At 41.2% G+C, this 18,589-nt stretch overlaps 1 protein-coding gene across 1 annotated transcript in view; it reads right to left on the bottom strand.

Annotated features, from left to right (window-relative positions):
• Nucleotides 1–429: 429 nt before the first annotated feature.
• Nucleotides 430–18,589, bottom strand: part of SEL1L3 (SEL1L family member 3) — a 108,239-nt gene continuing 90,079 nt past the window's right edge. The window contains exons 18-24 of the mRNA XM_070372233.1: nucleotides 16,774–16,864; nucleotides 16,557–16,641; nucleotides 15,342–15,451; nucleotides 11,027–11,154; nucleotides 9,991–10,093; nucleotides 9,835–9,907; nucleotides 430–1,428 (exon numbers count right to left, since the gene is read on the bottom strand). Coding sequence (XP_070228334.1) covers nucleotides 1,289–1,428; nucleotides 9,835–9,907; nucleotides 9,991–10,093; nucleotides 11,027–11,154; nucleotides 15,342–15,451; nucleotides 16,557–16,641; nucleotides 16,774–16,864 — 730 coding nt within the window. The 3' untranslated portion in view covers nucleotides 430–1,288. The remainder of the gene's footprint in view (nucleotides 1,429–9,834; nucleotides 9,908–9,990; nucleotides 10,094–11,026; nucleotides 11,155–15,341; nucleotides 15,452–16,556; nucleotides 16,642–16,773; nucleotides 16,865–18,589) is intronic.

The raw sequence follows: 18,589 nt of genomic DNA on the forward strand, positions 1-18,589 counted from the left end.
CTTAGCAGAACTGATAGAAACCCAGCCTTATAACAGCAGAGCCCTGAGACAATGGCTGATACTGTGTGAACATCACAGGGCTCAGTCCCTGAGCTCAGGTTCCCTGGAGAGGAGACTCCTGCCACCTCTCTATCCACAAACGTTAATGTTTACCAGCAATAATCCCTCTCATAAGGGGACTTTTTCTTTTTGCCTCCTTGAGGTGAATGTATGGACTTTAGGACTTTGTACAATGACAACAGTTAACTACAAAAAAATTTTTAAAAAAGCAACCACTTCCTAGGAGTCAATGGTATAAAAATAATTTTTATTTACTACTGTAAATAAAGTAGTGCAAAGAGTAGTTTGGACCCACAATATTGCATTACTGATTTATTTACTACCTTAGCAGCAAACAGTGTGGGCAGTTGGCTCTTTCTCTTCTCTCTCTCTCTCTCAGACACACACACACACACACACACACACACACACACACACACACCCCTACGCAGATGCAGGCAGGCATAAGGGGTGGGGAATGAGACTATGAGCTAAAGGCTTGTTTCCTGCGTTTTCCACTGCTGCCAGTCTATTCTAATGGGTAATTCATGGAAAATACTACACTTAAATACTAAGAATTTTCTAAATGTTATTTTATGGATTGCAATTGAAAAGTAAACGACATCCAACAGTGTCATTAACTGATTTGGAAGCATTACGACCCTAGAAAAATTCAAGGAGAAAAATGCAAACCCATTTACAAAGCCATGGCCTTTCCTGTGTTTCCAGCCTTAACCTATTCATTTCAAGGTGCCTCAGAAATGCTGGTCTTAGATGTCAAATGGAAATCTGTCCGTGGGACTGCGAGGAGCAGGGCAGTGGCAAACACGCATACCAAATATTATCCAACTGGTAGAGAAGTCGCAATTTTCTGCTGTTTTAATAAAATGGAATGAACAAGGGGCTAAGATTCTTAAAATGCACCTCAGTGTATAAGGATTTGGATACACCACAAGGCAAACTCTGACTCCCTGTACACACAATCATTAGGCATGGACATCCAGAATAACCCAGTTACCCTTTCCAACACACCCCTGTGATCAACATGCTCCTTGTATTTGTTTGATAACCTTTGGTATAACCACTGTCTGCTCTGGGTATTTCTTTGATTAAAAAAAAAAAGACACCAAGTGCAAAATTCGCATCCAGCTGAGAAGACATTTAAGGTGTACAATGCCCCAGCCACAGCTCTCCAGTACCAATTGTTGAAAGGATTCTCTCTCATCTCGAGAGACCTGGATTGCACAGTTCACCCACGTGGCTCTGGATTGTTGGTGATGGTGGGCTGGTCCTGAGCGGAGGCATCTGCCGTTGGAGTCACAGCTGGACTTGCAGTGGGGTCCGTAGGGTTTGCGGAGACCCGGGCTGGCATCAGGTGGGAACTGCTGGCTGCAGAGACACGTGCACAACACATGCTGAATCCTCAAAACAGTGTGTAGAGGACACACAACCACACCTGGACTCTAGCAAGCCAGAAGAGATGCTGCTCGTCTAGTGTCCTTGATACTATAAACAGATGAGCAACTTAGGACCCATTATCTGGGTTCTTTGGACTTTGGTGTTTCCTCCTATAAAAGGCAATTGGAATAGATATGCAAAGATCTCTGGGAGTCTTAAAATTATGCTGCAAATTCCAGGTAAATATTAAGAAAGAAAAAAGAGGAAAAGAAAGGGAAGAAGGTGGAGGGAAGGAAGGAAGGAAGGAAGGAAGGGAGAAACAACTCTTGGTCTATGTTTTCTATGGTCAGATCTCTCTCTCTCCTTTTTTTTTCACTTGGTATTGATGCTATGGATTATAGCAATCAATCAGAAAAGTGTTAGTTTCATTCACATTCCGATTCCATTTGGATGATATATCAAATTTGATTTAAATTGACTTATTTAAGTACATGTATATAAACTTTGGAAAACATAATTACCAGGCTTAATTATTTATCATTCTACCTTTAGTAAGAAGCTTGGACCACCATAAAGATTAGGGAGGCTTATAAAGTTTTATACTTTATGTCAATAGTTTTCAAGTGGAGGTAATTTTGATTTCCAGGAGACAGTTAGCAACGTCAGTAGACATTCTTGGTTGTCACAACTGAAGGGTCAGGTGCTACTGGCATTTAGTGGGTAGAAGCCAGGGATGCTGCCTAAGCATCATAAAATGCCTATGCCAACCTCCCCTACTCCCATCAACAAGGAATGATTCAGCTCCAGATATCACAAGTGCTGAGGCTGACACACCTGCGTTAGGCACCGAGGTTGAGATATATCCTGGTCCGTCCATAAGACTGGGCTCTGGGACCTGGCTGCCCTGCCTTTAATCAGTGATGTAACCTTGGACAAGTTACCCACTCTCTTTCTGCCTCTAAAAAAAAATGGGCAAAATAAGAATGCTGCTGCTGCTGTGTCTCTTCAGTCGTGTCCGACTCTGTACGACCCCATAGACGGCAGCCCACCAGGCTTCCCGTCCCTGGGATTCTATACCTTATTGCCATAAGGACTAAATGAATTAATGCATATTCCGTTCTTAGAACAGTGTTTGGTTTGTCTACATACTGATTAGATGTTAGCTATTACTACTAGTGACCTGGCTTACTATGGTAATGTATTGATTTATCAATTTCTGGGGCCTGGCTGGCAGGACTGATGAAAGCATTTGTTTCTGGGATGCCTACGGCTCACTTTTAGACCCCAGGAGCTTATGAAAATAGCTAAAACTTTGAAGCCAGAAAACTGAGGAGTCACATGGTCCTGCCAGTTCCCAGTTGCGGAGCGAGCTTGGGCAAGTTACTTAACCTCTCTGAGCTGCAGTTTCTCTGTCAAATGGGGTAATATGACATGTGGCTAGTACAGTGGCCATGCTTTGTGGGAACAATTGCTAGTTCGCCTTTAAGCAGTGCTCTTAAGTTCTGCAGTCCTTGAGTCAGTAGGTGGGATCATTTTTAAAGGTTCCCAAATGTCCATCCTGAAATGTACCAACTTGCAGAAGATGCCACCAGATGTTGATCATCTGACTTCTGGATAAACTCTTCAAGATTTCCACCTCTGAGAGGCTATTCTAGACAAATCAGGAATGGGCTCCAAAGCCTCTGACCTTTTTGAATATGTAAAGGAATTCTTCAAGGAACCCTCTCCAATATCTACAGAAGACTTTGTGAATCCAGAGACTGTTCTGAAAGAACAAAACAGTGGTGGTGGTGGTGCGGGGTGGGGGGTGGTGCCCAGGTGTTATGTAATGATGTGACACTTCTAGGCCAGAGTCATCACTCCGGCAGGTGACCTAACCATGGCAAGGACTGTGATACCCGGTGATTCGGTAGAAAGACCATTTGGAGTCAGGAGACCTATTCTAGGCAAATCACATTTATCAATCACTAGTAGGCAACTTTGGGGTAGATAATGAATGGCAGACATTTCAGTCCTAAGATGATGCTTGAATCTCACAGGCCTTGGTTTCCTCATCTGTAAATTGAGGGGCTTGGATCGCATGGTGTCCAAGACCTTCTCAGGACCAAAGATTTATCCTTCTGATGATTCTTTGAGGAAGTTAATGAAGTACTAAGTCACCTATTTTTCCATTTCAAGCTCAGGGAAATGTTTAAATCACCATGGTAACAAGATAAATCAGCAATCAGTTTTCTGATTAAAACAAAAAAGTGCCAATGTGTAAATGTAGAAAGAATGCATAATTAGCATTGCCACCACTGAAATCTTGTTAGAACATAATAAAAATGCTCAATGTTTCAGCAGTAAATTTGCTATTATCCATGTGAGAACTCTTCCATTTTCATCAGGAGTTTGCAATCATTGGACAAGCCTTGTCCCCTACAGTGGGTCATAATTTTAGAATGGCCTCTTTGTCTCCACTCACCTGGAATCCATTCTAATTTGATTACCGGACTAGAATCAAGGTAACCAGGAAAACCAGCGTGCTGCTTAAAAAATTGCAGAGTGCATTCCAGAGCCAAATAGAAGTGATTTTTGGATTATTTGTTGCGTGGGGGACCATTTCCTGTTCATTAGTGAGAAAAATCAAGAGTTGGCCCTGGGTTGGCAGACTGCAGTCCATGGACCTAATGTGACTTGCTGCCTGTTTTTGTATAGTTTGCAATCCAAGAATGGTTTTTGCATTTTGAAATGGTTGAATAAAAATCAAAAGAGTACTATTTTGTGATATGTGAGAAGTATATGAGATTTAAATAGTCACGTCCACAGTAGCATTTTATTGAAGACCAGTCTCATCATTTGTTTTCCAGTATCATCAATGGATGCTTTTGAACTATAATGAAAGTTGAATAGTTGTGACAGAGATGGCCCTCAAAGGCTCAAATGTTTATTATCCGGCCCTTTTCAGAAAAAGTTCGCCAACCTCTGTCGTGGACCATTGTAGGAAAAAAACCTGCTTGCCAGCTCACCAGATGTGAGCACAAAGAAAAGAAGAATAGTAGAGAATATATTGGGTGAATTGGGAGATAATTGAATATTTACAAAGACAGGGGAGGTGGGTGCGGGTAAGGAAGTGAGGGAGGGAAACTGAAAATCTGGAGATTAAATCTACTTCATTTGAGCCTCTGGCTCCAGCAGGGCCCAGCCCATGTAGAAAACCCATGTCATTTAAACATTTCTCATGAGTAAAGATACCAGTAGGGCACCAAGGGTAATGAGATAGGAGAAAAGTAAAATCTCACCATTAAATCACTCTGACTTTAAAGCTACTGCTTTTTTCATGAGCACCACTTTGTGACATTTTACTGTAATTTTAGAAGAAACCTCATTAACTGGAAATGGAGAGGACAGGGAAAGAGTAGGAAAAGGTTTAATTAATCTTGATCGTATCATCTTATTCTTTTTAAAAGACCCCTAAATTAACTACTTAGGGGAAACGGATGATGAGTTGGCTTAAATTTTGAATTGGCTGACATTGGTTCCAAAGGTGACCCTGTGTCATGCCCGGAGCTGGTAATTCTACAGATCTTGCTCTCTCCTCTGTATTATGTTTAGACATAAAGTTTACACTAATCTGAGGAAGGCAGGACTTTCTCTGAACTGGTCATTACATTGTCTGCCTCTATTCTCCCTTTTACTTTCTGCTAGGCAGCCAAGGCTCCATACTTTTTTTGGTCTCAGGGGAGATTTGTGACAAGAGAAATGGAGATGCTCCCAGACACACTTTGGGATTTTCCCCCCTCAAAGCCTGAGTCTATTAAGGCAATTATGCTTGGCATCTTTGACAGGGAGGGAAGAGGAAAAGTGCTTTAGAGATGCAATGAGGTGGGGAAAGGAGGTTTTTGGAGTGTGAGAAAGAGGCTGAGCCTGGCTGGGGGTGTAGCTCAGTGGAGTTCTCTTCTTGCCCTGCAGCAATCTGAGAAAGGAAGAGTTGGGGGAAGAATGGCTAATGGTGATCAGCTTTGGGACTCATTGATGACTCAGAAGCTGCAAAGCTGAAGGACCTGGAAGGATGCTGTAGGCTCAGGTCAGTGTGTATTCTGTTATCAGACTGATGATCATCTGAGTGGTTAGTGCCACCCAAGACCCATGGACCTTAGCACGTCCCTGGGAGGCGTCAGCTTCCAGAAAGATTGAACCAACTGGGGAAATGCAAGCTAGGAATCAAAAACAATTTCCCTCAAAGGAAAGAAAAGATCTTTTGTGTGTACACAATATTTTTTGTGGACTTATTCTGGTATGCTTGCTAAACTAATCGGTATCTTTGTTCAGCTGGTTTTTGAAAAAGAGTTTTACGTCTTAGAAAGAGTCTAACAGCAAAGAAAAGCATGCTAGACTCCGGTAGTGTTGTGATACTGACTGAGGTAAACAAGCTCTTTAAGTGTAGGCGTTACCTGCTGTCAGCATGCTTTAATGGAAAGGAAAATGCCCCAGAGACCACTACTCCTTAGGAAGCTCCCAGCTAACATTTCTTGAGTTCTAAAGAACCCTATGTCCTTTCATTTGGCTTTCTCAACTACAATACGAGGTAGGTGTACTTCTATTTTTGCTATTTTATTTATTTTTCTTTCTTTTCTTTAAAAAAAAATTTTTTTTGGAGTATAGTTGCGTTACAATGTTGTGTTAGTATCTAAGGTACAGCAGAGTGAATCAGCTATATAAATACATATATCCCCTCTTTTTTGGATTTTCTTCTCATTTAGGTCCCCACAGAGCACTGAGTAGAGGTCCCTGAGCTATACAGTAGGTTCTCATTAGTTATCTTTTTTATCCATAGCACCAATAGTATATATGTCAATCCCAATGTCCCAGTTCATCCCACTCTCCCCCCTAGCCCGTCCCCGCTTGGTATCAGTATGTTTGTTCTCTATGTCTGTGTCTCTATTTCTGCTTTGTAAATAAGATGGTCTTCTGCTGTTTTAGAGAATGGGAAACCGAGAAACAGAGAGGGTCCCTCCCTTGCCGAAGGTCACACAACTAGAGACAGGCCGGAATCTCAGCAGCCTGAGCTGTCAGCTACTGTCCCGCACCACTAGCCTTCTGAATGCAGGACAATTTAATGTGGCAAACACAGTGAAATGTTGACTATATATCACAAAGCGAATAAACTCAGGAGGAAAATGAAGGTAGCTGGAGCTGAACGCAAAATGGATGGACAGTTCAATTTAAAGGTCTGGCCATAAATCATTAGTTTTTAAAAACAACTGACAGTAAAAAATGCAAATCACAAAATGACAAAGATCCCTAACTTATGGCACAATCCTCCCACCCAGAGCCTTAAGGGAGGCTCTGAGCCCACAAATCCTGTCCCTCTGTACTCTGGCAGTCAGCATCCGGGCTGCATTCCTGCACCGGCTACACCATGGTCAGGGTTACCACCTGCATCTCTACAGGACGTTGGCTCATCCAGGAGGTTCCTGGGGCAGAAACTTTGCCCTCTCAGGACCCCTCTGCAGTGCTTCTCTTCTTCTCTGTGCTCCAATCCCCTCTTGCCCCATCGCCCAATCACTGATGGAGTACCCTCTTATTTCAAAACTAGGGACAAATCTGTACTTATGTTGAAGACTTAAAAAATATGAAAATAATTTACTACATACTTTAATTCAATGCTAGTCCTAACAGGGCTGGTAGGGACCCCCATGGAGGCATGTTTTGGAAATACCTGCTGCTGCTGCTGCATCACTTCAGTCGTGTCCCACTCTGTGCAACCCCATAGACGGCAGCCCACCAGGCTCCCCCATCCCTGGGATTCTCCAGGCAAGAACACTGGAGTGGGTTGCCATTTCCTTCTCCAATGTATGAAAGTGAAAAGTGAAAGTGAAGTCCCTCAGTCGTGTCCGACCCTCAGCGACCCCATGGACTGCAGCCCACCAGGCTTCTCCGACCGTGGGATTCTCCAGGCAAGAGTACTGGAGTGGGGTGCCATTGCCTTCTCCGTTGGAAATACCTAGAGTTTTTGTTTTTACTTCTAGGCCCTTGTGACTCCAAGTATGACCCATAGAATAGCTCTGTGGTTGCAACCTGAAACGCTGTACGAAATGTAGGCTCTCAGAGGCCACCTCCAGACTGACTGACCTAGAACCTACATTTAACCAGATCCCTGCCTGATTTCTATGCACATTGAAATTAAGAAGCACGGGGCTAGGATATACATATTGAAATGCGTGTTATTTTATTATAATTGCTTTCTTTTTTATTTCTTCTTTATATCGCTGTTTAGAGTATTTTTAAAAATAAGTATATAGGCAGGTTACTTGTCCTTCATTTCAGGGTACCAGAAAATGTGTTAAAAAATATGTCTTATGTAAGATGACAATGGGTCAGAGGCAGATGGTAGCCCCTGCTGTAAAGTATTGTGACTGAAAAAGCTCAGATGTCAGCTGCCCTACATCCTTTCTTGGATTTTATTTTGTGATTTTGGGTAAACCATGTCATTCCTGTAGCCCCCATTTTACCATCTGTAAAATGAAGGGCATAGAATTAAATTATTTTTATATATATATTCAGACTTCTCCGGTGCTCACCAAAGGGAAGAGGTATGTATATAAAGAAGCAAGTTAAAGAGTTTGAAAAAAGTGAAGAGAAAAAGAGAATGAAAGAGCAAAGGATACATAGGAAGGGGAAAACATATCAAAAGGCAGGAGGGACAGGGAGATGGAAATGTGGAGGGACTAATAATGAAGCTATGGAGAAAGGAAAAAAAGATGACTTCTGATAAAAGCCATTCTACCAGCCCATGAATTTTCATGGCTACCAGCTGGCATAAAATCATAAAGACAATTTTCAGCTCCTCTAACGGAATTGCATTTGTAATAATCATAACAATATTTCTACAGAGTAAAAATGACAAAGATAATTTGAAATGGAAAACACTGACAAGATGCAAAATAAATGTGCTCTACCTGGCAACAAATTTAGGGACGGGACAGAATTTGCATGAGGAAAATTTATCAGCCGGCATGCTACAGGGCATCAGACCTGGAAGGGTTTTTGATGGTTCCTTATTAACCTCCTCAGGTAATCAGGGAAAATGACTCTGTATTAGCCTCTCAGAAGAGTGACTTCCATCTCACCATCGAATATGTGCTGAAATGCACTCCTTTTGCTTTTCATTATTTGCTACACAAACAGCGGCTGTGCCGATGCTCAAACGCCATGTCCAGTCCTAATGTATCCATTTGTAAATATCCCTGCCGGTCTTCATGCATAATTCGGTCCTGGTATAGCTTCCCAGGTGGTGGGGAATTGGAATTCTCTACTGAGAGGCGTTCGCAAACGTGAGCACCTACTCAGTGTGAGGTCATAAATGATGAGACCAAGGCCTTCCTCTGACTCAGCTGATGGTCTCATAGGAAAGACAGACACCACAGCGAACTTTATCAAGAGGGTTTTATATACCAAATAAACATAACATCTAACATTGAACTACAGTTGTCATTTTAGTGCCATGAGTATTTTTTTTCACTGAGCCCTCCTAACAGCCCTGAGAAGTAGCTACTGTTATAACTTTATTTTACTGACAAGAAATTAGAGGATCAGGAAGGTGAATAACTGTTCATAAGTCACACAGCTAATGAGGCGATACGCCTGGACTCTAAACCCAGCTAGAAGGACCGCCCCACCCTAGTTCAGAAAAGAACTACTGACTAGGGGAAGCCACACTAGCCGAAACGCTGGCTCCATTAGCCCTCTCGGCCCCTCCCTCTGAATCTAAGTGACTGGGTATGTTATTCATCACAAGAGCTTCTTTATCATCCCACATGCTTGACTGGGATAAACAGGAAGACTTTGTGCCAGAGGGAGCCTTGGACCTGAGTTTTAAGACACACAAAGTATAGTTTTGGTGTGTGTGCACGTGTGCTCAGTTGCTCGGTCTTGTCTGACTCTGTGACTCCCAGGATTATAGCCCTCCAGGCTCCTCTGTCCCTGGAATTTTCCAAGCAAGAATACTGGAGTGGGGTGCCATTTCCTCCTCCAGGAGATCTTCCGGACCCAGGGACTGAACCCCCATCTCCTGCATTGGTGGGTGCATTCTTTACCACTGTGCCACCTGGGAAATCCATAGTTTTTTTGATAGCAGGTATATTTTCAATGGGAGTAGACATTTTTGTTAAATTTCTTAAGCACCGTATTTTTTTTGTTTTTTAAATCCTTGCTTATTTTGAAAAGTGTAACAATACTTGGAGCCTTGCATCAGCCAGAGATTACCATATAGCCCTAGGGGTAACCATCATTTTGTGAATGATCCTCCTAACAAAAAGCAACAGCATGGCCAAGGAGGGAAAGTGTCATTTTTCTAGTAGGGAAAAAGAATCACTACTTTTTTATATATGGGCCCAGCTTTTTGTAAATCTTTACCTGAGACAGACTGGAAATATTGCACAGTCCAGGCGATCAATATGGATAGCAGGAAGGTTCCCAGGAAGTAGATCTGCAAACATCCGAAGCAGATGTCAGATGACTGATAGAAGGCAGGGACCACGAGGGCAGGGCTGGGGGGAGACGGTTCCTTACCAGCGCAGAGTGCAGTACAGCGCCCCAGATCAGCCGGAGGTTAAGGTAAAGCCAGGCCAGGGAGCAGGGGCTGAAGGACTCCTCATTGCTATGGCTCCAGCACCTGCAGACAAACAGCACAGGGCATCCTGACAGTGTTGGAAGACGTTGGTAGCATTGCCAATATTTGCAGATCCTCAAACCCATGTCCTTCTGTTTTGAGTCAAATAAGCACATGTAAGATGAGGGGAAAAAGAAATAAAGCAGTTCTGAGGAGTCTGAGCCTACATGGAAATACTAGACACCCAGGCAACAATCTCAGAAAAGGTCAGTCTTATCATTTATAAAAAGACATTTCAATGAAGACCTTGCAGCATGGAGACTGCCAAGTAACACTTTTGTCTGTCTGTCCAAAGTCCAGACACAGGGATACCTCTCTATCTGCAGAAGAGCATCATCTAATTGGACACTATTTTTTCCACTCTCATGGAAAACCTGCGTCAGCATTTTAACTTCAGATCAAGCACATTCTATATCTCAGTCCTCAGTTACTAGAAAGGGGAATTAAGTTTGGGTCCAGCTGTGTGTTCTCTAATTGAAGCAAATCCTGGGCCCTCTTCACATCAAGCACATTCTGTATCTCAGTCCTCAGATACTAGAAAGGGGAATTAAGTTTGGGTCCAGCTGTGTGTTCTCTAATTGAAGCAAATCCTGGGCCCTCTATAACCACTGACATTAGAAAATAAGGGGCTCTTCCCTCGTGGCTCAGGCAATAAAGAATCTGCCTGCAATGCAGGAGACTAGGGTTCGATCCCTGGGTCAGGAAGATCCTCTGGAAAAGGGAATGGTTACCCACTCCAGCATTCTTGCCTGGAGAATTCCATGGATAGAGGAGCCTGGTGGACTACAGTCCATAGGGTTGCAAAGAGTTGGACACAACTGGCCAACTAACACTAATACTTTAGAAAATAAGAATAAGGATAACTTTAGCCAAAAAGCAAACACTACCCACTTGGATTCCCCAGCGTTCACAGTACTGAAGAGGCTCTGAACTCACCTTTCATACAGTTCCCGGAGGATGGAGATGTTATTAGAATGGATTGTTGGGTCAATTTCCAAGAAATCCAGAATATGATGTGGGATTATAGCACCTTCCTCTATTAGCAGTGCCAGGTTAAAAAATCCCTGAAAACAAGCCACAAACCAAACTCATTCTTTCCTTATAATAAAACTTAGACGTACACTCATCAGAATATAAACTTTTACAACCTCTGGATTTTTCCTCAGTCTTTAGAGCCAGATGGCTTTGTCATCTTCATTGATAAATTGTTTCCCTAAATATATGCATCTGAGAAACTTATTTGCAGGAGAACCAGGAGGCTTTCAGAGGCTACAGCGTCCCATCTGCTCAGAAGCCAGTCAACCGGGGGAATCTGTCCTCCTGCTCACTCTCTCAAGACAGAACTTTCTGGAAAACATGCCCTTGAGTTATCAACAAAACCAGAACACTGAGTCAAAGGCAATCTGCATCATTACATTACTACCCTGGGTCACCATCAGCATGTCAGAAATTGAACAAGCTGTGGCTGTGGGCGCTGATGGAGAGGGTTTCTGATACACATAGTCATGTATGAGTGTTTGACTCATCTTTCCTAGGCTAGTGAGGAAAATCTCCTCTTCTGATTCCTCTTGGCACAAATCCTCTACTCTGGCATGCTTCCCTACCTCTCCCTTATTAAAATCTTCTTCTTGACCCACAGAGGTAGGGACTACCATATTACGCTGTGCAGGTGCAATAAAATCACACAGTTAAGAGCCTGATGGTTGAGATGCTTCATAAAGAATGACAACTATTATAGTACCTGGAGGAGATGCACCATCCATCATGAGCTGAGCATGTGGCCAGACCAAGAAATAAACAATGATGCATAACTTATCATTAGGGCTTTACAGAGTCCAAAGAGTTGTTGCCCTTCAAAGAATTAAGTCATACTTTAATGACTTATATCCTCCCTTTTCTTTCATTTAGTTGATTCTAAATAAAAGTCACCAACCCTTGGTTTGTAAACAGCAGGAGTCTCACAAGCGTGCTATGATCACGATAAAATAACAGAGCCAGCATTTTCTGAGTGCTGTTGTATATGAGGCTTTGTTCTGTTTTATATATATTAACTCAATCCTCATAGCAACAAATCAAGATAGGCTCTATTACCCTGTATACTACTATTACTAGGAAGCTGAGACACAGAAAGGTTAAGGAATATGCCCTATGTCATGCAGCTGGAAAGGGGATTCAAATGCAAGCAGACCGGATTCACAGTCCCAAATCTTAAGCTCCACTATGCTGACAAATAATTTCTTAATAGTTATAGGTCTCTTTAAATTTTACACACACACACAAGCAGAAAACAGACTATTTCTTCACTTTTTGAAAGAAAGGTCCTCTTAAAATGAGGTATTAGAAGAAAAGAATAAAATGACTTTATAAAATTGTAAAGTCTCAGAACAATGGAAAAATAACATGGTTAAAATAAATGAGACAACGGACTAGGGAAATATTTATATGCAATGTAATAGCTTAAAATTCATTATCTATTGGCCAAATGTATAAAGAACTAATTATAATTTAAATTGAAAAATACCACAACTCCAACAGATAAGCAGACAAAGAGTAAGAACAGAGAATTCACATAAGAAAATATGAAGAGTTAAATAAATTATCATAGATAAGTATATGTAAAAGTGTTCATTCCCAGCAGTGGTCAAATACAGACAATTTAAAACAATAAGGAAGGATCAACTTGTATTATTCAATCAGCAATATTAAGCCATGAAAATATCCAGTGCCGATGTGATTTCCGTTAACCTCTTATACTTAAGTCCTGCTTGGTGATATATTGATTGGGAAACAACTTCAGAAAGCAAATCGGCCATATACTATTATTATGAGCCATAAAACAATTTAGACTGTTTGACTTAGTAATACCATTTCTCAGATTATAAAGAAATTAATCAAATGGAGGTAAAAGGTAGAAATACAAACATGTTCATTGTAGTACTTACTATATTTGCAATGTAATAGGAAATGACCTTCACATCTTCCTTAATAGACTTCCTTAGTAGACAAAAATAATGTCTATTTTTTAATGCTGTGCCCCCACCACTAAGCAGTGTCTAAGACATGGCAGGACTACATAAACATGTGTCAAATCAATCAATACATTAGTGAACAAGATATAATAAATGTCCATGAAAAGATAAAACTTAATAAATTACATTCTATCAGCTTAACAGAGTATGGGGCAGTAGTTAAGAGTAATAATTACAGAGATTAGGCAATAGGAGGCACATATTCCTGCAATATGTGAGAAGGAGCAGATTTTTCAAGTGGTTCATGTGCTCTAGTTACCATTACAGAGACGACTGGCTTGTGGCCAGGACTCAGAAAGGCATGAAAACTGAAGGAACTGGAAAAAAAAAAAAAGACCAAAGGAATAAAGCCCCCTGACATGACATTATGGGTGCATTCTTCAATATTTTTCTCTTTAAAAATTATTCTTTAATGTTTTTATAACATTATCTTTTGAAAAATAAAAACTCAGAATTAAAAAAAAAAAAAAGGTCCAGGCCTGATTTTGAGTAACAACAGATGCCATTTAGGGGAGTTTGGCTCTCGAGCAAATCCTTTTAGCACCCAAATCTATTTCATTCCAGAACAAATAACAATAGTTTAGGCTAGATCATGTCCACTGAGCATACTGAGAGATGGGCTGGGCACTTTACATCTAGCATCTCATATATCTTTGCAACCTATGATTTGGATGTTATTATTATCCTCAGTTCACAAATGAGAAAATCAAGACTCAGTACTTGAGTGACTTTCTATGTCCAAATAACTGTGAAGTGACAGAGATATGGGTAAAAGGAACATAGTGCCTCCTTTTTAAAAAAAAAAAAGACTGAGGTGGGAATTCTCTGGCAGTCCAGTAGCTGGGGCTCTGTGCCGTTACTGCCAAGGGCCCAGATTCAATCCTTGGTCAGGGAACTTAGAAACTAAGATCTCAAAAGCTGAGTGGCATGGCCCAAAAAAAGAGACCGAGATAGGAATGTTTCCAACTTTTGCTCTGTGATCAGATCACAAATCACAACACCGGAAATCTGCGGCATAAGACAGTAACAGCTATTCTAACTTTCATCATGAAATGGCCTTGAGGTCCTTACAAGAGCATTTTGATTAGCAAATATAGAAGGAATGAGAGAAATAGAAAATTATCGTTAGCACACCACAGTTGGTTGCCTGAACATTGTTGCAGGCAAGAGTTACTGAAGGATATTAAGATCAGTGGGCAGAAGTTTGAGGAGAAATAGAATATTTGCATGGTCGCAAATTCCCTTCCCCAAACATCTATAAATTAGAAAGAGAAAAAAATATTAACATTACAGGGAAGAAACCCAGCAGAAACCGCCTTCACTGAGTGAATGAGATCAACCTCCCCAGTAATAAGACATCATGCATGCCTCGTATGATACGCTGAGAAGGACACCTCACATCTGGGCTATCCTTACCCCAGTGCAGAAACTCTATATATTCATGAGAAAAAAGGAGACAGACACTAATCAAGGGACATTCTACACAATATCTGACCAGCAGCCTTCAAATGTGCCAAGGTGATGAGAGACAAAGACTAGGAATGGGCCCAGATGGAAGAACTCCAAAGAAAGATGACAACTAAATGCAGTGTGGGGTCCTGGAACACAAAAGTAACGTTAGCGGAAAAAGTAGTGAGATCCAAATAACTTCTGCCGTATAGTTACTGGTACTGTCAACACTAATTTCTTAGTTTGATAATGGTATTATGGTTATGTGACCTTTCTATAATTCTACAAATATTCCAAAATAAGAAGTCCCCCCTCTCCCGAAAAAAAGGTCACTGAGAATAAAGTTCTATCACTAAAGCACTGACTCAGCTATACAAGTAAACTCCTTCCCATTTTGACCTCTTACAGTTGCTTGAGTTTCTACCTGGTGAGTTAGTTTGATGGAATCTGATAGAAAGACTCCTGGGTTTGCAGTCAGGAGACCTGGGTTTAGGCTCTGACTGCTTCATCTATTACCTGGTTGTTTAGCCTTGAGCATTTTATCACCTTGTCACAATCTTGGCATTCTTTACTATAAAATAGGTCCACTGACCCCTATTCCCACAAGATTGTTATGAGAATGGCATGGGAAACATAGTAAGTGCTTGATAAAGGTTTGCCATGCTGATTAGTGGCCTCAGAGAGGTTGTGAGGGGCTCATGAAAATGAATGAGAAGTGGATTTGCAACCTCAGGAACGAGCACCACCAGGAGCTCATTTCCATTGCTATTTACCTGTGAGTCTCCATCCAGCGCTGCTTGGGCGTACATCTGCACAGACAACTCAAGGTCTTGTGACTGGTTTTGGTGGCCATAGTAGTAAAGATCTCCCATTTTCAAATATGCTGCAGGACAAGAATTACAGGTCCATTTGTCAAGTGGTTTGATTTCAGATCGATATTTTAGAAGAATGGCTCATTTGCATTATTTCAAATTTTTTCCACCAGAATCTGAATACAGATACATCTTTAGGTTTCCTTGCTGTTAGGAGGGGGAAAATGATTTATGCATTTCTCCATTTCTGGACACATTTTCTTGCTTGGCTGGGTAGCTCTCCTACATGGAGACTATCCAGTGAAAATCAGTCTGCAACCTCACAGTCCAATCAGCCAAGGATGTTTGCAGTATTAAGGTTTTGCTGCCTGGATTTTATGATTGATGAGCATGTCTTTACTCTGTTTAAGCCATATGTTTTATTTTTTCTCTAAGGAAAAATTTTAAGAGTGTATGTATCTCTCAATGTCCAATCAGAAAAAGAATCCACGTTGGACCATTCAAAACTGGGATTTTGCAACTGGCTATGAGTGTTGGAAGAGCTGAAAGGGCAAATGGGAAAGAGTAGGCAACCTAGAGATTAGCAATGAGGGAAGCTACAACCTTCCCAGAACTCAGGGCCAGTTGAGACCACAGAGGATGGACTGCCAGGCAGGAGCTGGGACCATGGAAGTGCAGCCATTGACAGAGATACAGCCCAAAGCAGACAGAGAAATGGAGAAATATTTGGGCTTCTCATCTTCTCCCACCCTGACATTTCCTGCCTGCGCCTCCCATTGGCTGAAACTAATCAGATCCAAATGGGTCTGGGAACTGTAGTTCCTGAGGGTCAGCCTCCTATCACACAGAGCAGAACCAGGTAGACAGGGAATCCATCTGAGGGCAAAAGGGTAAATGCCTGGCCAGGGACTCTCCAGAATAGCTTTCTTTTATAAATTCTCGCTGATTCCTTAGAAAATGGTGGATCTAAGCATTCAGTAGACGATGGATGAGGAGAAATGCTCTGCTTGAGATTGAGAGCAGAGTTTAGGCAAGATCTTAATGGCTGAAATTTTTCACTCTCTTTCTTAATTGTTTAGACATATCACACTTCACACAAAGCTGTTAGATGTTCCCTGTTACCAAAGATTAAAAGCCTCCAAAGCTTCAATTTAGCACCCGTTTCTCTATACATACCAAATGAAGGAGCATCGATTTGAAAAACAGAGAAATTATAGTATCTCCAAACACAATTAACACCCAAGTATCTCTTGGCCAGGTCCTAAGGGAATGAAGGGGGAGAAAAAGTTAACTCATTAATATTTTGGCCAAGTGACTGATTTTGCCTCCATAAAACCCAATTCATTATCCTTAACCTTAGAGCTTCTAGTCTGAGGAGAATACATTTACTTACTGGCCTCTCCTCACAGATGTGTGCTAAATTTGTCTGTGACACTTCAATTCCAGTTTCTGCTGCTAAAACATAATACAGCAAAGCTTCATGCCTAAAAATAGATGATTAATAATAAATTTCATATAGTGGCTTTTACTAATATTCACAGAGAGCTTTATATTCACACATAAGAGGGCACAAAATAAGCAGTTTTTTTTAAAGCACAAAATCATGAGGTTTTTTTTTTTTTTTTTTTAATAAATACTGTTGTTAAAAATACTGCATGCACTGATTTATTTTCTATCTTAAAAGGCTGAACTCACAGATAAGGTTGGGGAGCTGGTTGATACAACAGCGACCTCTACTGGCCGAATGACACGTTGAGTGCTGCCTAGGGAGCTGTCTATCGGCTTTGGGTCCTTGAAATCCTTCCATCCTCCATCCTTCATTCTCCATCCTCGCTTAGAGGAGATAAGTGGTATTAAGAAAAAGCTCTGTTCTTTTGAGTCCTGTTTTGTGAAGGGCTTTATGAGGCTTAGGACTCTGAACAAGCTTAATTAAAGCTGAGCTTTTGTGGTACATTAGAAGTTTGGCAAAGGAGAAGCAGTTTACAAGGGGCTTGATACCAATGGTCAAAAACACATTAAAAAAAAAAAAGTATTCAAGACCACTGGTAATTGAATAATTGCAAAACAATGAGACCACCTGTCATCTGTTGAAAGGTTGGCACCCGATTCATAATCCGGATAACGGCAAGGGCTTGGGGAAAATGGACATATTTCTCTAACCACTGCTAGTGGGAAGCAGTAGCAATTGATGCAACTGTTAAATGTGAGAGCCTTACAAATGTACATACCACCTGGCCCAACAGTTCTGCCTCATGAAGGTTTATTCCAAGAACCATGTGTAAAATAGCCGTCGGGAATTTGCTGTATGGCTCAGGAAACTCAAACAGGGGCTCTGTATCAACCTAGAGGGGTGGGGTGGGGAGGGAGACGGGAGGGAGTTTCAAAAGGGAGGGGATATATGTATACCTATGGCTGGTTCATGTTGAGGTTTGACAGAAAACAACAAAATTCTGTGAAGTAATTGTGCTTCAAAAAAATTAAATTAATTTAAAAAATAAAAAATAGTAAATTAAAAAAAAAAAACAATCAGAAACATGCAAAGACTCTGTGACAACAGAGCTCATGTCAGATCTGTGTATATCAACGATGACAACATCAAAAACCCCACAAATATCTGTAAACCAGTGGCTCGTTCAATTAACCCATGGTGCAGCCACTTTCAGAGGAGGTCATTAAAGTGATGTTGAAGAAGAGCATTCAAAATTGTAGAAAGGTGTCTATGCCAAATTTTCCATTGGGTGAGAAAAGCAGGATAAAAAACAGTGCAATCTCATTTTTGCAAAACAAATATAAAACTGAATACACACATGGACATACATATGCAGATGCATATATGCAGAGAGAAACAACTACTTAAAGCGATCCACCAGAACGCTAACAGTACTTATCTCTAGGTGCTGAGAGTGCAAGCGATTTTTTTTTAACTTATCTGATTTCCTCCATTTTCTTTTGTGTTACCCATTCCATAAGTTAAAATTTTAACTATAAATGGTTGTTTCTAAAGCTTATTTTTCATTTTCAGTGGCTGACATTAAGAACTCTTCATTAATTTTAGCTCCATCTAAGAACTGTTTAAGAAAGGGCAGGGCAGGGGGCTGGAGACAGTCATCTTTTCTTTTGTTGGCCACACCTCATGGCATGCAGGATCTTAGTTCCCCAACCTGGGATCCAACCTGTGCCTCCTGCAGTGGAAGTGCAAAGTGTTAATC

This window comes from Bos mutus, chromosome 6, assembly GCF_027580195.1.
Source record: "Bos mutus isolate GX-2022 chromosome 6, NWIPB_WYAK_1.1, whole genome shotgun sequence".
Lineage (NCBI taxonomy): Eukaryota > Metazoa > Chordata > Mammalia > Artiodactyla > Bovidae > Bos > Bos mutus.